The sequence below is a fragment of the Triticum aestivum genome, chromosome 4A (assembly GCF_018294505.1).
Source record: "Triticum aestivum cultivar Chinese Spring chromosome 4A, IWGSC CS RefSeq v2.1, whole genome shotgun sequence".
Taxonomy (NCBI): domain Eukaryota; kingdom Viridiplantae; phylum Streptophyta; class Magnoliopsida; order Poales; family Poaceae; genus Triticum; species Triticum aestivum.
In genome coordinates, this window is record NC_057803.1 from 420081482 (window position 1) to 420093108 (window position 11627).

The 11627-nt window shown below is 48.9% G+C and overlaps 1 protein-coding gene across 1 annotated transcript; it reads left to right on the forward strand.

The window, feature by feature from the left end:
- The first annotated feature begins 2041 nt into the window (after positions 1–2041).
- LOC123083830 (uncharacterized) lies at positions 2042–3542 on the forward strand. The gene is made up of 3 exons (XM_044505731.1): positions 2042–2276; positions 3198–3358; positions 3519–3542. The coding sequence occupies exons 1-3, from the start codon at positions 2063–2065 to the stop codon at positions 3540–3542; spliced, it is 399 nt and encodes a 132-aa protein (XP_044361666.1). The 5' UTR covers positions 2042–2062.
- The last annotated feature ends 8085 nt before the right edge of the window (positions 3543–11627 follow it).

An 11627-nucleotide genomic window follows, 5' to 3' on the forward strand; every position in this document is an offset into this window, starting at 1 on the left:
CGCGGTGCGCTGGCCCGCCACGACCTCCCCAAGTGAAGATGACTGCTCGTACTGCTAGCCGAACGGAGGGGGTTGTCCCTATCGTGCAGTCCCCACCACGACAGCAGGCGCGGGTGCAGCAAGATCAAGATCCCGACGATGTATCGATGGCCTCTTCCGACCCTCGAGCACGTCCGGGCCAACGGTGTACCCGGTGGCGGAGAGACACACGCGTCATCGTGGGACGGCCTATCGACGAACCCCGCCAGATCGACGGGTTTGGCGGCCTCAAGGTCGACAAGCCTGCGTTCGGTGTTGGCAGGTGCCTAACTTTCGAAGTCGACCACCCTGCCTTTACGCGCGAGCTGCGGCAAGTCCGTTGGCCGTCCATCTGCATGTTCAAGCCGGAGATACCCGAGAAGTACTATGGGAGACTGAACCCGGTAGAGTTCCTAAGCATCTACACCATCGCTGTTCAGGCTGCCAGGGAAAGAGACGAGAAGGTGTTCGCCAACTACTTCCCGTTGGCTCTAAAGTCCAACGTGAGATCTTGGCTCATTCACTGCCGGAGAACTCCATTTCATCATGGGTAGACTTATGCCACGAGTTCACCGGTGCCTTCACCGGTGGCCACTAGGAGCCCGGTAGGCCCAGCGACCTACAGCTTCTCCAGCAGAAAGAAGGAGAAACTCTCCGTAAGTATTTACAAAGATTAAGTAAAGTCCATAAGAATATTCCGAATATCCATCCTGCAACTGTTATAGCAGCCTTCCAGTCCAATGTATGCATCCGTTGCATTCGTTTTAAGATGAGTGTGTGGTTGCCCAAGACTGTGAAGGAGCTGTACACACTAGTGGATAAGTGTGCTCGGATGGAGGAAGGAAGGAAGCTGCCCTGAGAGGAGGATTGCATCAATGTTGATCAGAGGAAGAAGATGAATCAACTAGACAAAGAAAAGGCAAGAAGCGCAACAAGAAGCCAAGAGATAAAACAACGATGATTGTTGAAGGTTCTGGCACGCCTAGTACTGGCAAGAAGGCCAAGGCTGAGGCCCTCGGCATGGAAGTTGCCGCATGCACTGCCTACCGGAAATCCACTACCGTGGATAAAGCCGGGAAAGGTGAAGAGTCATACTACAAGATCCACCGGACCAAGGGCCACAACCTCCATGAATGTTATCAAGTTGAGCAACTTGTCAAGAGATAGAGAGCAGAGTATGATAAGCGTGATAAGGAGAAAGGTCAGAATGTTGCTGGCAGAAAGGGTGGAGGCAGTGAAGCAAACCGCCCCGGCAAACCCTTTCGGAACCAAGGAAAACCCGCCAGGGTCCAAGAGAAGGAAACCTGTGATGATTTGAGTGATGGAGGGAATGAAGAGGAAACCCGTGAGCAGAAATTTCCGAGGGACATTGACGCCTTATGCATTGATGGGGGTGCGTCCTTGCACTCCTGCCATCGCCAGCTCAAGCGATGGGCACGAAAGGTCAATGTTGTGGAGCCAGCGCCAGAGGCTCGGAAGCTGCTCAAATGGTCCAGCACGCCCATCATCTTTGATGAGGAGGACCATCCTTTCACACCATCGTTGTAGAGAGTTTGCCGTTGTTGGTTTCACTACTAGGGAAAAGCTTATAGGTAGACGCTTACTAGTAGCGTGGGTTTATACCCCTCGCTACTACTACTTACTAGTAGCGCGGGTTTATACCACCGCTACTACTAAGTTGATAGTAGTAGTGCGGGTTTATAACCCTCGCTACTACTAAGTGATTTCCACCTTGCCCCTCGGGGCCAGCCATAGTAGTAGCACTGGTTATAAACCCACGCTGCTACTAAGTTGATAGTAGTAACGCGGATTGTAAACCACATGCTACTACTAAGTGGTCTGCATCGTGAACCCGTGACATGCCATAGTAGTAGTGTTGGGTTAGCCTAGGATATAAACCCAACGCAACTACTAAGTGATCTCCTTGCCGCCGCCACCTCCGCCTTTCTCTCCCCCATTCACATCGCCTCTCCACCCCACCCTACCTTCTCTTCCTCCCCGTGTTGCAACCATCATCCCTTCCTCTCCTCCCTCCCTCTCTCCCATGGAAGAGTCGCCCGAGAACGCCGCCGCAGCGCCCGCGCCACCCGCCGCCCCGACCCCGGCACCGAAGCCGTCCCTGCCCACTAGGTTCGGGATACCGCCGCTGTACAACCTCGACGCCAAGTGGGACGCCTGCCTCGACCTTGCCATCCGCCGCGGGACGCATGTCACCTACTCCTTCCTCACTGATGCCTTCGGGGGCCTCATCCCCTTCCGTAAGCTCCCCAATCACTCACCCCCTTGCTCTACCATGAGATCTATTCACCGCGCCTCCGTGTGTATCTCTTGATCTAGGGTTGGGCGAAAATGATGCCCGTGCTCCATACAATCTGATGCGGGATTCCCCAACTGCGTACGTAGGGCACGCTCCTCCGGGCGACGCTCTCGTGGAAGGCACTAATGCACGCCCTCTGCTTCAGGACGGTGTAGATTGATTCTTTTCTATGTGATTGGAACGCTAAATTTGATAGGATTGAGTTTCTCTAGTCTATTTGCGTCAACGGCTGTGAGATTCCAATGATGTTTCATTTGCTCTATGTTTGTATTCTATAGGGGCCAGAGCCCCATTTCAATTCATTCGTCAATCAGTGTAGGAAGAGCAAGACGTGCTTTAATTGCTGGCTAGGCTATTTGATGGCTTTGATTGGGGTGGGCAGGGAAAATTTTGTGTGCGATTTTAGTTGGTGTGAGCGATGATTTTCCTTGTGGAGCTATCATCATTTCCCTGTGGCTGGTAAGTTAGAGAAAGAATGGTCTAACTGGGATTGTGGTCTGTGGAGGACTTGAATACTGAATGGTCCTTCAAAGTTATAGCGCGTTTCTTGTTAGTGCCCAATCATATTCTATCCTAGATAGTTATACCACATAGGCCATAGATCTGCGCAATGCTCATTTTTAGAGTTACATGTAACATGTAAGATGTTTTTTATATGATCGATGGTGAGCTGGTGGACCTAGTGATTCCCGTGTTTCGTCTTGATGTTGTTCATCCCAATGCTTATTTACTTGTTAATTATTCAGAGTTGGCATATGCCGAAAGAAACACTTTGAGAAGAACTCAAATTTATACTTTGTGAAGTAACTGTCACTAAATCTATGGTCTAATGCATGTTTGTGACTTGTGTTATTTTATACAGGTAGCCCAACAACACGCTGGGCATCAGTTGCACTTGGAGCTGGTGTGGGGATAGGGGACGCATTGACTGAATGCTCATACATATTCAATGGTTCTCCTCCAAAGTGGATGGCCCCTGAATGCTCATACATATTGAATGGTTCTCCTCCAAAGTGGGGAAAGGTAAGCATTTCTCTTCTCCCCCTTACCCTCTGTTCATCTCTTTCCTCCGGCTGCTTGCTGAACCACATCAAGTAATTATTTTTTCAGAGAGGAGAAGAGGAGAGGTCTTGCAATCCAACTTACATGTATTCTTGAACAAATGAAGCACAATACTTTGCAGCACCTCAAGTTTCAGACTGAATAAATTACGTCGGCCACATGTATTTGCAAAATTTACCCTATATATGCATTGTGCTTGTCACTTGTTAATTAGCAACTCAACTCAACTCACACTAGTGGCAAATTTTGAAAGCACTAGTGCAGTTTGCATGTTTGTAACTGAACATCTTATAACATCAATATTAATAGTAAAAAAATGGACTCTGTATGTGTAGTATAAGCAAGTTCAAGTGATTTTGCGAATCTGCTTTCCTTTGGTTATGCCTAAGATTTCACAATCATTTTGTATTTAGTTTAGAAACTGAAAAATGAAGAGAGTTGCCTTTCCTTTTGTTATACATGTAGCCATGTGCTTGACGCCACCTGATGTGTGCGTTTTGTGCTCGTATCTGCTTGTCAAGCAAAAATCTGCTGCTGTGAGAGGAGGACGACGAGGCGAGTGGCTGCTCCAACCCTGCTACTGCCCACATGATAGAAGGTCCTCTCTCTGTCTCTCATTTTTTATTCCTCTCTCCGATGAGAGTTTGGTGAAACCTACCTCATAGCTGTACCCTTGGTAGAGTGATTTGTTTGACATGTTGTTGGTCTGAATTAAAACCACTTAATCATCCTCTTCCTTTTTTAAAACAATCCAGTCTTGTCATTGTTTCCCCGTGTATGGTAATTTGAAGAAAGAACAACGCTATTCCTGTCTGGGATTTTGGTCTGTTGAGGACTTGAACACTGCCATGTTCTTCAAAATTACAGCATGTTTGATCCTAGTGCTCAATCATATTCTGTCCTAGATCATTATACCACTTAGGCCATTGATCTGCATAATGCACACTTTCATTGTAATATGTAAGATGCGTATGCTATGTTTCGAATATGATCGATGGTAAACTTACTGACTTACTGATTCCTGAGTTCTATCTTGATGCTTTTTGTTCCAAGTGTTAAGCAGGAATGATATGTGAATTGTGAAATGTTGGTTAAACTTAATCTGATCATCACCAAACTCTCTACCTCAGTTCTGTTTTAGTAGTGATGCTAACTGCTTATAGCATATAGGCTGCAGTATGTGGAGTCCTAAGTCCAAAAAAGATGCCTGGACACGTTTATTATTATAGTTATTACTTGGTAAATTTTGTAAGAACTAGTAAGAGTTAAATCAACTGTGTGGGAAACATTAACATAGGTGCTCCTCTATCGTGCTGCTACGTACTTGGTACTTCGACCTTCTCCACCGATTAGTGAGCTCCTCCACCGAATGTAGCTCCTGTGCTGTGTTGCTGGCCAAAGGTTTTCTCTCAATTTATGCACTTTTCTGTTGAGTGCCTTTGTTTTAAACTATGAGATATGCCTATGTTTAATTCTGAAATCTCAATACAATCTTATGTTGTTGCAAAAGGTAATTTTGGGGCAAATTTCCATTGCTGCAGGATAATGAGATGTTGAAGCGGCAGACGGAATCCATGACACCGAAGTGCAATTGCGGCAGATTGTCTCTATTTTTCCTTTTCATTTTTCTTATTATTGGAGTGAGAACAGGTAGAATGGGGAACTGTGTGATAGTAGATACAACAACTGTAGTAAAAAGAAACTTATGTTTGTAATTGTTAATGACATACATAATTGCATGTTCTTTGAAGTGGTCAATTGTGAGTACCAATGCATGAATGATGGGGTTTTGGCTCATTTATTGGCTTCGGTGTCCAGTTAACCATGAAATAGGAGCCCATGTCAATTATGTATGTGCTTACTCGATGTGTTCTAATGCTGGTTTATTATAAATCTTGTATTTGTAATGATGTGTACTGGTTTATTTTTTAATTCCTAATAACGAAACTGAGCGCTACTGGTATATAGGATACTAATAGCGTTGGTTGTTTACCCACACTACTACTATTTCATTAGTAGTAGCTACATAATAGCAGTAGCGTGGGTGGCACACGCTACTACAAAGTTAGTAGTAGCGCGGATTTAACCCACGTTACTACTAACTATTAGCTGTAGCGCGATACTAGGAGCGCGGGCACCCGCGCTGCTAGTAGCCATTTTACCCGCGCTACTAGTAGCCTTTTTCCTAGTAGTGTTTCCCAAACAATTCGCAACCTCAAGGTCACAAAGATGTTAGTGGAAGGCGGGGACGGGTTGAATCTGATTTCCCCAGCAGTTATTAACAAGCTTTAGATAGGAGAGGAAGAGCTGGAGGTTATCAACACGTTTCAAAGAGTCAATCCCAGCAGGAGCTGTCCCAAGGGAAAAATTACGTTGCTGGTGACGTTTGGGGGAGAGCTGAACTATAGGACTGAGAAGATTGTGTTTGATGTGGTTGAGCTCCCCCTGCCATATAATGGGATTCTGGGATGACCGGCTTGGCCAAGATCATGGCAGCATCCAATTATGCTTACAACACCTTGAAGATGCCTGGGCCATTGGGAGTCATCACCATCCCATCAGATGAGAAGAATGCGATTATCTGTGTGGACGGGATGTATCGGGATCCCATCGCAGCAGAGGCTGCATCGGCAACGGTCCCCGCCAAGGAAAGAAGAGGGATTGTATGACCTCCGGCAAAGAGTCCGGAAAGTGTGCCCCCTCCGAGTGCACGGCACCCGTTGACGATGTGCCGGAGTGTTCCAATAGGAAGAGGTCCAAGGTTGCAGCACCCCAAGTGAAGAAGGTCCCGGCAGGGCTGGCTCGTGTTGATGGTACTTCCACCATCCGTGCCACCCTTGACAACAAATAGGGAAGCGCGCTCGTTGCCTACCTGCAGGCGAATATCGACGTGTTTGCCTGGTAACCATCTGATATCCCCGGTGTTCCCAGGGAGGTAATTAAGCACCATCTTACTGTCTGCTCACATGCCCAGCCCATCAAGCAGAAAGTTAGGAAGCAAGCCTTGGAGTGGCAACAGTTCATTGCCAAGGAAATCAAGAAGTTAGAGGCAGCTGGGTTGGTCAGAGGAGTATTGCACCCTACATGGTTGGCAAACCCAGTGGTAGTCCGGAAGGCGAATGGGAAATGGAGGCTTTGAATTGATTTCACATATCTCAATAAAGCTTTCCCAAAGGACTCATTCCCCTTGTTGCGCATCGATCGGATTGTGGATTCTACTTCAGGGTGTGATCTGCTCTCCTTTTTGGATGCATGCTCCGGATATCACCAGATCTTCATGTCCAAAGAAGATGAGAGAAAACATCATTCATCACTCCATGTGGTACATACTGTTTTGTCTGCATGCCTTTCGGATTGAAGAGTGTCGGGTCTACTTTTGCAAGAGAAGTCCAGATTGGTCTTGAGCCACAACTGCACAGAAACATAGAAGCTTATATGGACGAGATTGTAGTCAAAACCAAGGATAAGGCCACCCTTATCCAGGATTTGGAGGAGACATTTGATAATTTGCGCAAGGTCAACCTGAAGCTTAACCCGGAGAAGTGCGTATTCGGTGTTCCCTCCGGCAAGCTACTTGGATTCTTCGTTCTCACCGGGGGATCGAAGCTAACCCCGACAAGATCAAGGCCATTGAGCAGATCCAAGCGCCAAGGACAGTTAAGGATGTGAGGCGCTTGACGGGATGCGTTGCCGCGCTAAGCAGATTCATTTCCAAGTCTGCCGAGCGTGCCCAGCCGTTCCTCAACTTTTGAAGAAGGCAGGGCCTATGAAGTGGACCCCAGAAGCAGATACAACCTTGCAAGAGTTGAAGGCTTACCTGTCATCTGTGCCTACCTTGGTTGCACCCAAACCTCAAGAGCCGTTACTGCTTTACTTGGTAGCAACCAACCAAGTGGTCAGTGCAGCCTGGTAGCACAATGAGAAATGGATGAAGCGGAGAGCGGCCAGACCATTTCAGAGTCAGAAGAGGATCAGAAAAGCAGTAAGCATGGCAACGAGTGCAACCCCAAGGACGCGGCAAGGAAGAAAGTGGTGCAGCGCCTAGTGTACTTCGTCAACTCCTTATTGCAAGGGGCTAGATCGAGGTACTCTGGTATGCAAAGGTTGATCTTTGGCCTTGTCATGGCCTCAAGGAAACTGCACCACTACTTCCAAGCCCATGATATCATGGTTGTTACTTGTTTTTTGTTGTAGAGGATACTCCTAAACCCTGAGGCTACTGGAAGAAGAGTGGAATGGGCTTTGGAGTTATCCAGTTTTGGTTTGAAATTTGAGAGCACTTCAACCATTCAAAGCAGGGTGCTGGCAGAGTTTATTGAAGAATGGACGCCAACCCCTGATGAGGAAGCAACAAAAACAGCTCTCCCCGGCAAGGAATCACCCCAAGAATAGATTATGTATTTTAATGGTGCTTTTTCCCTACAAGGTGCAGGAGTTGGCGTGCCTCTTGTGGCCCCCTCTGGGGAGCACCTGAAGTACGTCGTCCAAATGCACTTTGCCCGGGAAGAAGCCACCAACAATACAGCTGAGTATGAAGGGCTCCTTGCTGGGCTTAGAATTACAACGGAATTGGGAATTAAGAAGCTGATCATTTGAGGAGATTTACAGTTGTTGGTGAGACAAGTCAAAAAGGATTACCAAAGCCCATTGATGGAAGCATACGTTGAGGAAGTAAGGAGGTTAGATGAGCGTTTTGATGGGCTGCAAACAGAGCACGTACCCCGTGCGTAAAACAACATAGCCGATCACTTGTCAAAGTGTGTTGCGTAGAAGCTTCCTGTGGAACCATGAACTTTTGTTCTCCATCTCTCTCAACCCTCCGTATCACCAACCACAATGGCCCGGAAAAGGAGAAAGTTGGACTACGGTAAGCCTCTCTCAATCGAGCCATCCGCTCCTAGCAGAGACCCTACCGGAAACAACTCCTCACAGCCTGCCGGACCACCCCCTCCAGCCGGGCCTATGGACCCTGCTAATGAGGCTGGTGCTCCTGCAGCCGAGGAGCTGCCGCTAGTCCTTGTTGTCGAGCCTTGGGATCCAACTTGGGCAAGGCACCTCGTCCGCTTCCTCCAAACCGGAGAACTCCCCGGCGACCTAGATGAAGCCGAGAAAGTAGCTCGGAGGGCCAGTCTGTATCAGTTTGTCGATGACACTCTATACAGAAGGAGGCCCAACGGTGTGAAATTGAAGTGTGTCTGTAGGGAGGATGGAAAGGAACTGTTGGCTGATATTCATAGAGGAATGTGCGGCTCACACATTGGATCAAGGGCATTAGTTGGGAAAGCATTCTCTCAAGAACTGTATTGGCCCACAGCCCTCCAAGATGCAGTTGAGTTCGTCACGACATGTGACGCATGTCAGTTCCATTCCAAGAAAACACACCTGCCTGCCCAAGCTCTTCAGACAATCCCTCTGTCATGGCCATTTTCAATCTGGGGGCTCGATATCCTCAGCCCTTTCCCCCGATCAATCGGGGGCTTTGAATTCTTGTTCGTTTCCATCGACAAGCTTACAAAGTGGTCGGAAGTGACTGCCGTGAGGAAGGTGACTGCTCCATCAGCTATCGAGTTCTTGAGAGAATTGATGTGTCATTTCGGAGTTCCAGCAAGGATCATCACTGATAACGACGCCCAATTCACGAGCCATGCCTTCATGCAATATGTTCAAACTCTCGGATGCAAGATCTCATTTGCCTTTGTGGCACACCCCCGGAGCAATGGACAAGATGAGAGGGCGAACGCTGAAATGCTTCATGGACTAAAGAAAAGGACTTTCGATACGCTACAAAAGCACGACAGGCGGTGAATCAAGGAGCTGTCGGTAGTTCTCTGGTCCTTTTGAACGACACGTAATCGAGCTACCGGGCAGACTCCCTTCTCCCTGGTTTAGGTGGTAGAAGGAGTTATCCCCACAGAACTCATTTACGAGTCTCCTCGGGTGCTTGCCTATGATGAAGTAGTGCAAGATCAGCACCGGCGTGACGATGCTATGCTACTCGAGGAGAACCATCTCTGGGCCGCTACGCGTGCTGCACGCTATCAGCAAGCCCTGCGTCGCTATCACAGCTGTAGGATTCATGCCTGGTGTCTTGAGGAAGGTGACCTTGTCCTTAGGCGCGTTAGTATGCCAAGGGTACACACAAGTTATCAGCGTAGTGGGAAGGCCCTTACCGGGTAGTACAAGTCTCTAGACCCGGCGCAGTCCGTCTATAGACCGGAGATGGCACACCATTGAAAAACTCATGGAACATTGAGCATCTCCGTAAGTTCTACCCATAAGGCGCAGAGGCTATTGGGCCCTACCCAGCAACCACCCATTGTACATGGCATTGCCGAAGTTGCATGTAACCCTGCTGGGGCAATGACCTCGTGCAAGCGAAAATAAAGAAGCGCTATAGCGGGGGCCAACTAAGATTGCATGCATGCACGAGCACACCCAGATCGTTGCATAAGCACTTCATGAGCATTTGCATATGCATATAAATAGGATTGCATCCTGCATTCATTCTCATCTACATGGAGTTGCAGGTTCTTGCCATGAACCTGGTTTCGAGAAAGGACGAGAAGATTGCACGGCACAGCAATCCCTGGCAAGCCAAATAGATAAGTTCACCTCTTGTCCATTAGTATTCTATAAAGCTACAACTTTACATAACAAAACCTCGCCTCCCTCTTTGAAACTTAGGTGCTCCCATCCATGACTCGAACGTTGCTTCAGTCTGGGTGGTCGCAGTGGCCTTTGGAAAAAATGAGTTGGCGGGGGGCTGGCCCCTTTGTCTTTTCCCCGGCAGACGAAGTTCTCTAGCAGACAAAGAGGGTGTCGGCAGGATATCTTGCCAGGAAAAACTCATTTATTCTACTAAAGAGGCACTTTGCCTCTGCATGGACATACACATGCACAAGTTCCCGACAAGATTCATTTTTTTCATTCATATGGAGTTGCAAGTACAAGCATTACAGAATACAAAGATAGACTCTACAGATTATATTATTTGAATTAAAATTTGGCGATCGCCTATAAATTTAAGATTGAAAAAGATAAGTGCCCCGTGATCCCCTCTTTTCATTTCCGCTCCTTCAGGCACTACGACGGAAGGAGGAAAAGACAAGAAATGGGGCACCCAAGCAGGAGTCCACCCTGATCCCGTCAAGGCCCATCGAGCACGGCCTGACAAAACCAGGAGTGGCGAGGCAGCGAAGGAGGTGTGCGGGAGACGGGGCGACGCCTTCTGGTCACCACCTCTAGAGCCAGCAAGAAGCCCCAGATTGAGCGCCAGTGGAGTCATCCACTAAAGCTCAGCCGGAAGACTGCTGGAGGTGAGGAGAAGGCGCCAAGAGAACATCCCTCCCTGGCTACCACCCGAAGAGGCTGGTGATGACGGTGCCAGGGAGGGAGGGAAAGAGCGGACAGATGAGGCGGCAGGTCGACGGTCGGAGACGAAGGCATCCGCGCCATCATACTCCGACTTGACCACCTGCCACCTGCCTTCTCCATCTTCCCTCGCTTTCTCCTCACCACCGCTGCTCCCAGAAACCACCAAGCCCCCGGCCCGACGCCTCCAGGGGAGAAACAGCAAGCAGCCCTAGCTGCCGAAGGGCCCGAGGTGCGTCGCACCCCTCCTTGGTAGGCTGGAAGGCACGCGCCTCATCAACAACAGCCCCAAGGCCTCTGGGAGGGGCAATGTTTGGATTACCAGTGATCTCTAGCCCTGCCTCCCGGGCGAGCTTCAAAGAGACCAAGAGGTTCTCCGCACCAAGGACCAAGCTGACTCCCCGAGCATCAGCACCAACATGAGGCAGCAATTGCCCCAAGCAGAAGCCCAGGGCTGGCCCCGGGCCCTTCCCTTCAGCATTACCAGAAGAAGCAGATAATTAAGAGAAGAGGAGGAAGGATGCAGGGATGAATGACTTCACCCTCCTCCGCCCCTCCTTTTATAGGCCAGGCGGGGAAGGGCAGCTGCTCCATCAACAGGCAACCACCGCCTCCCCCACCAATTCAAGGCAGGCGGTCCCTCTTCAAGATGCTCTTCCACACTAGCGCCTCCATTACCTACCCCACGCTATGCATGCGGCATACGTGGCTAAGGATAAGAGCGTGCTGCGGGAAGAGTAATTTGGCGGTTCCTACCCCGTGCGTTAAAGTCATTCATGGGCCATCACTGTCGCGGCCCCACCACTGTTGGCTTTACACTACGCGCGGGGAAATCGAAAACCTCCCCAAGATCAACACT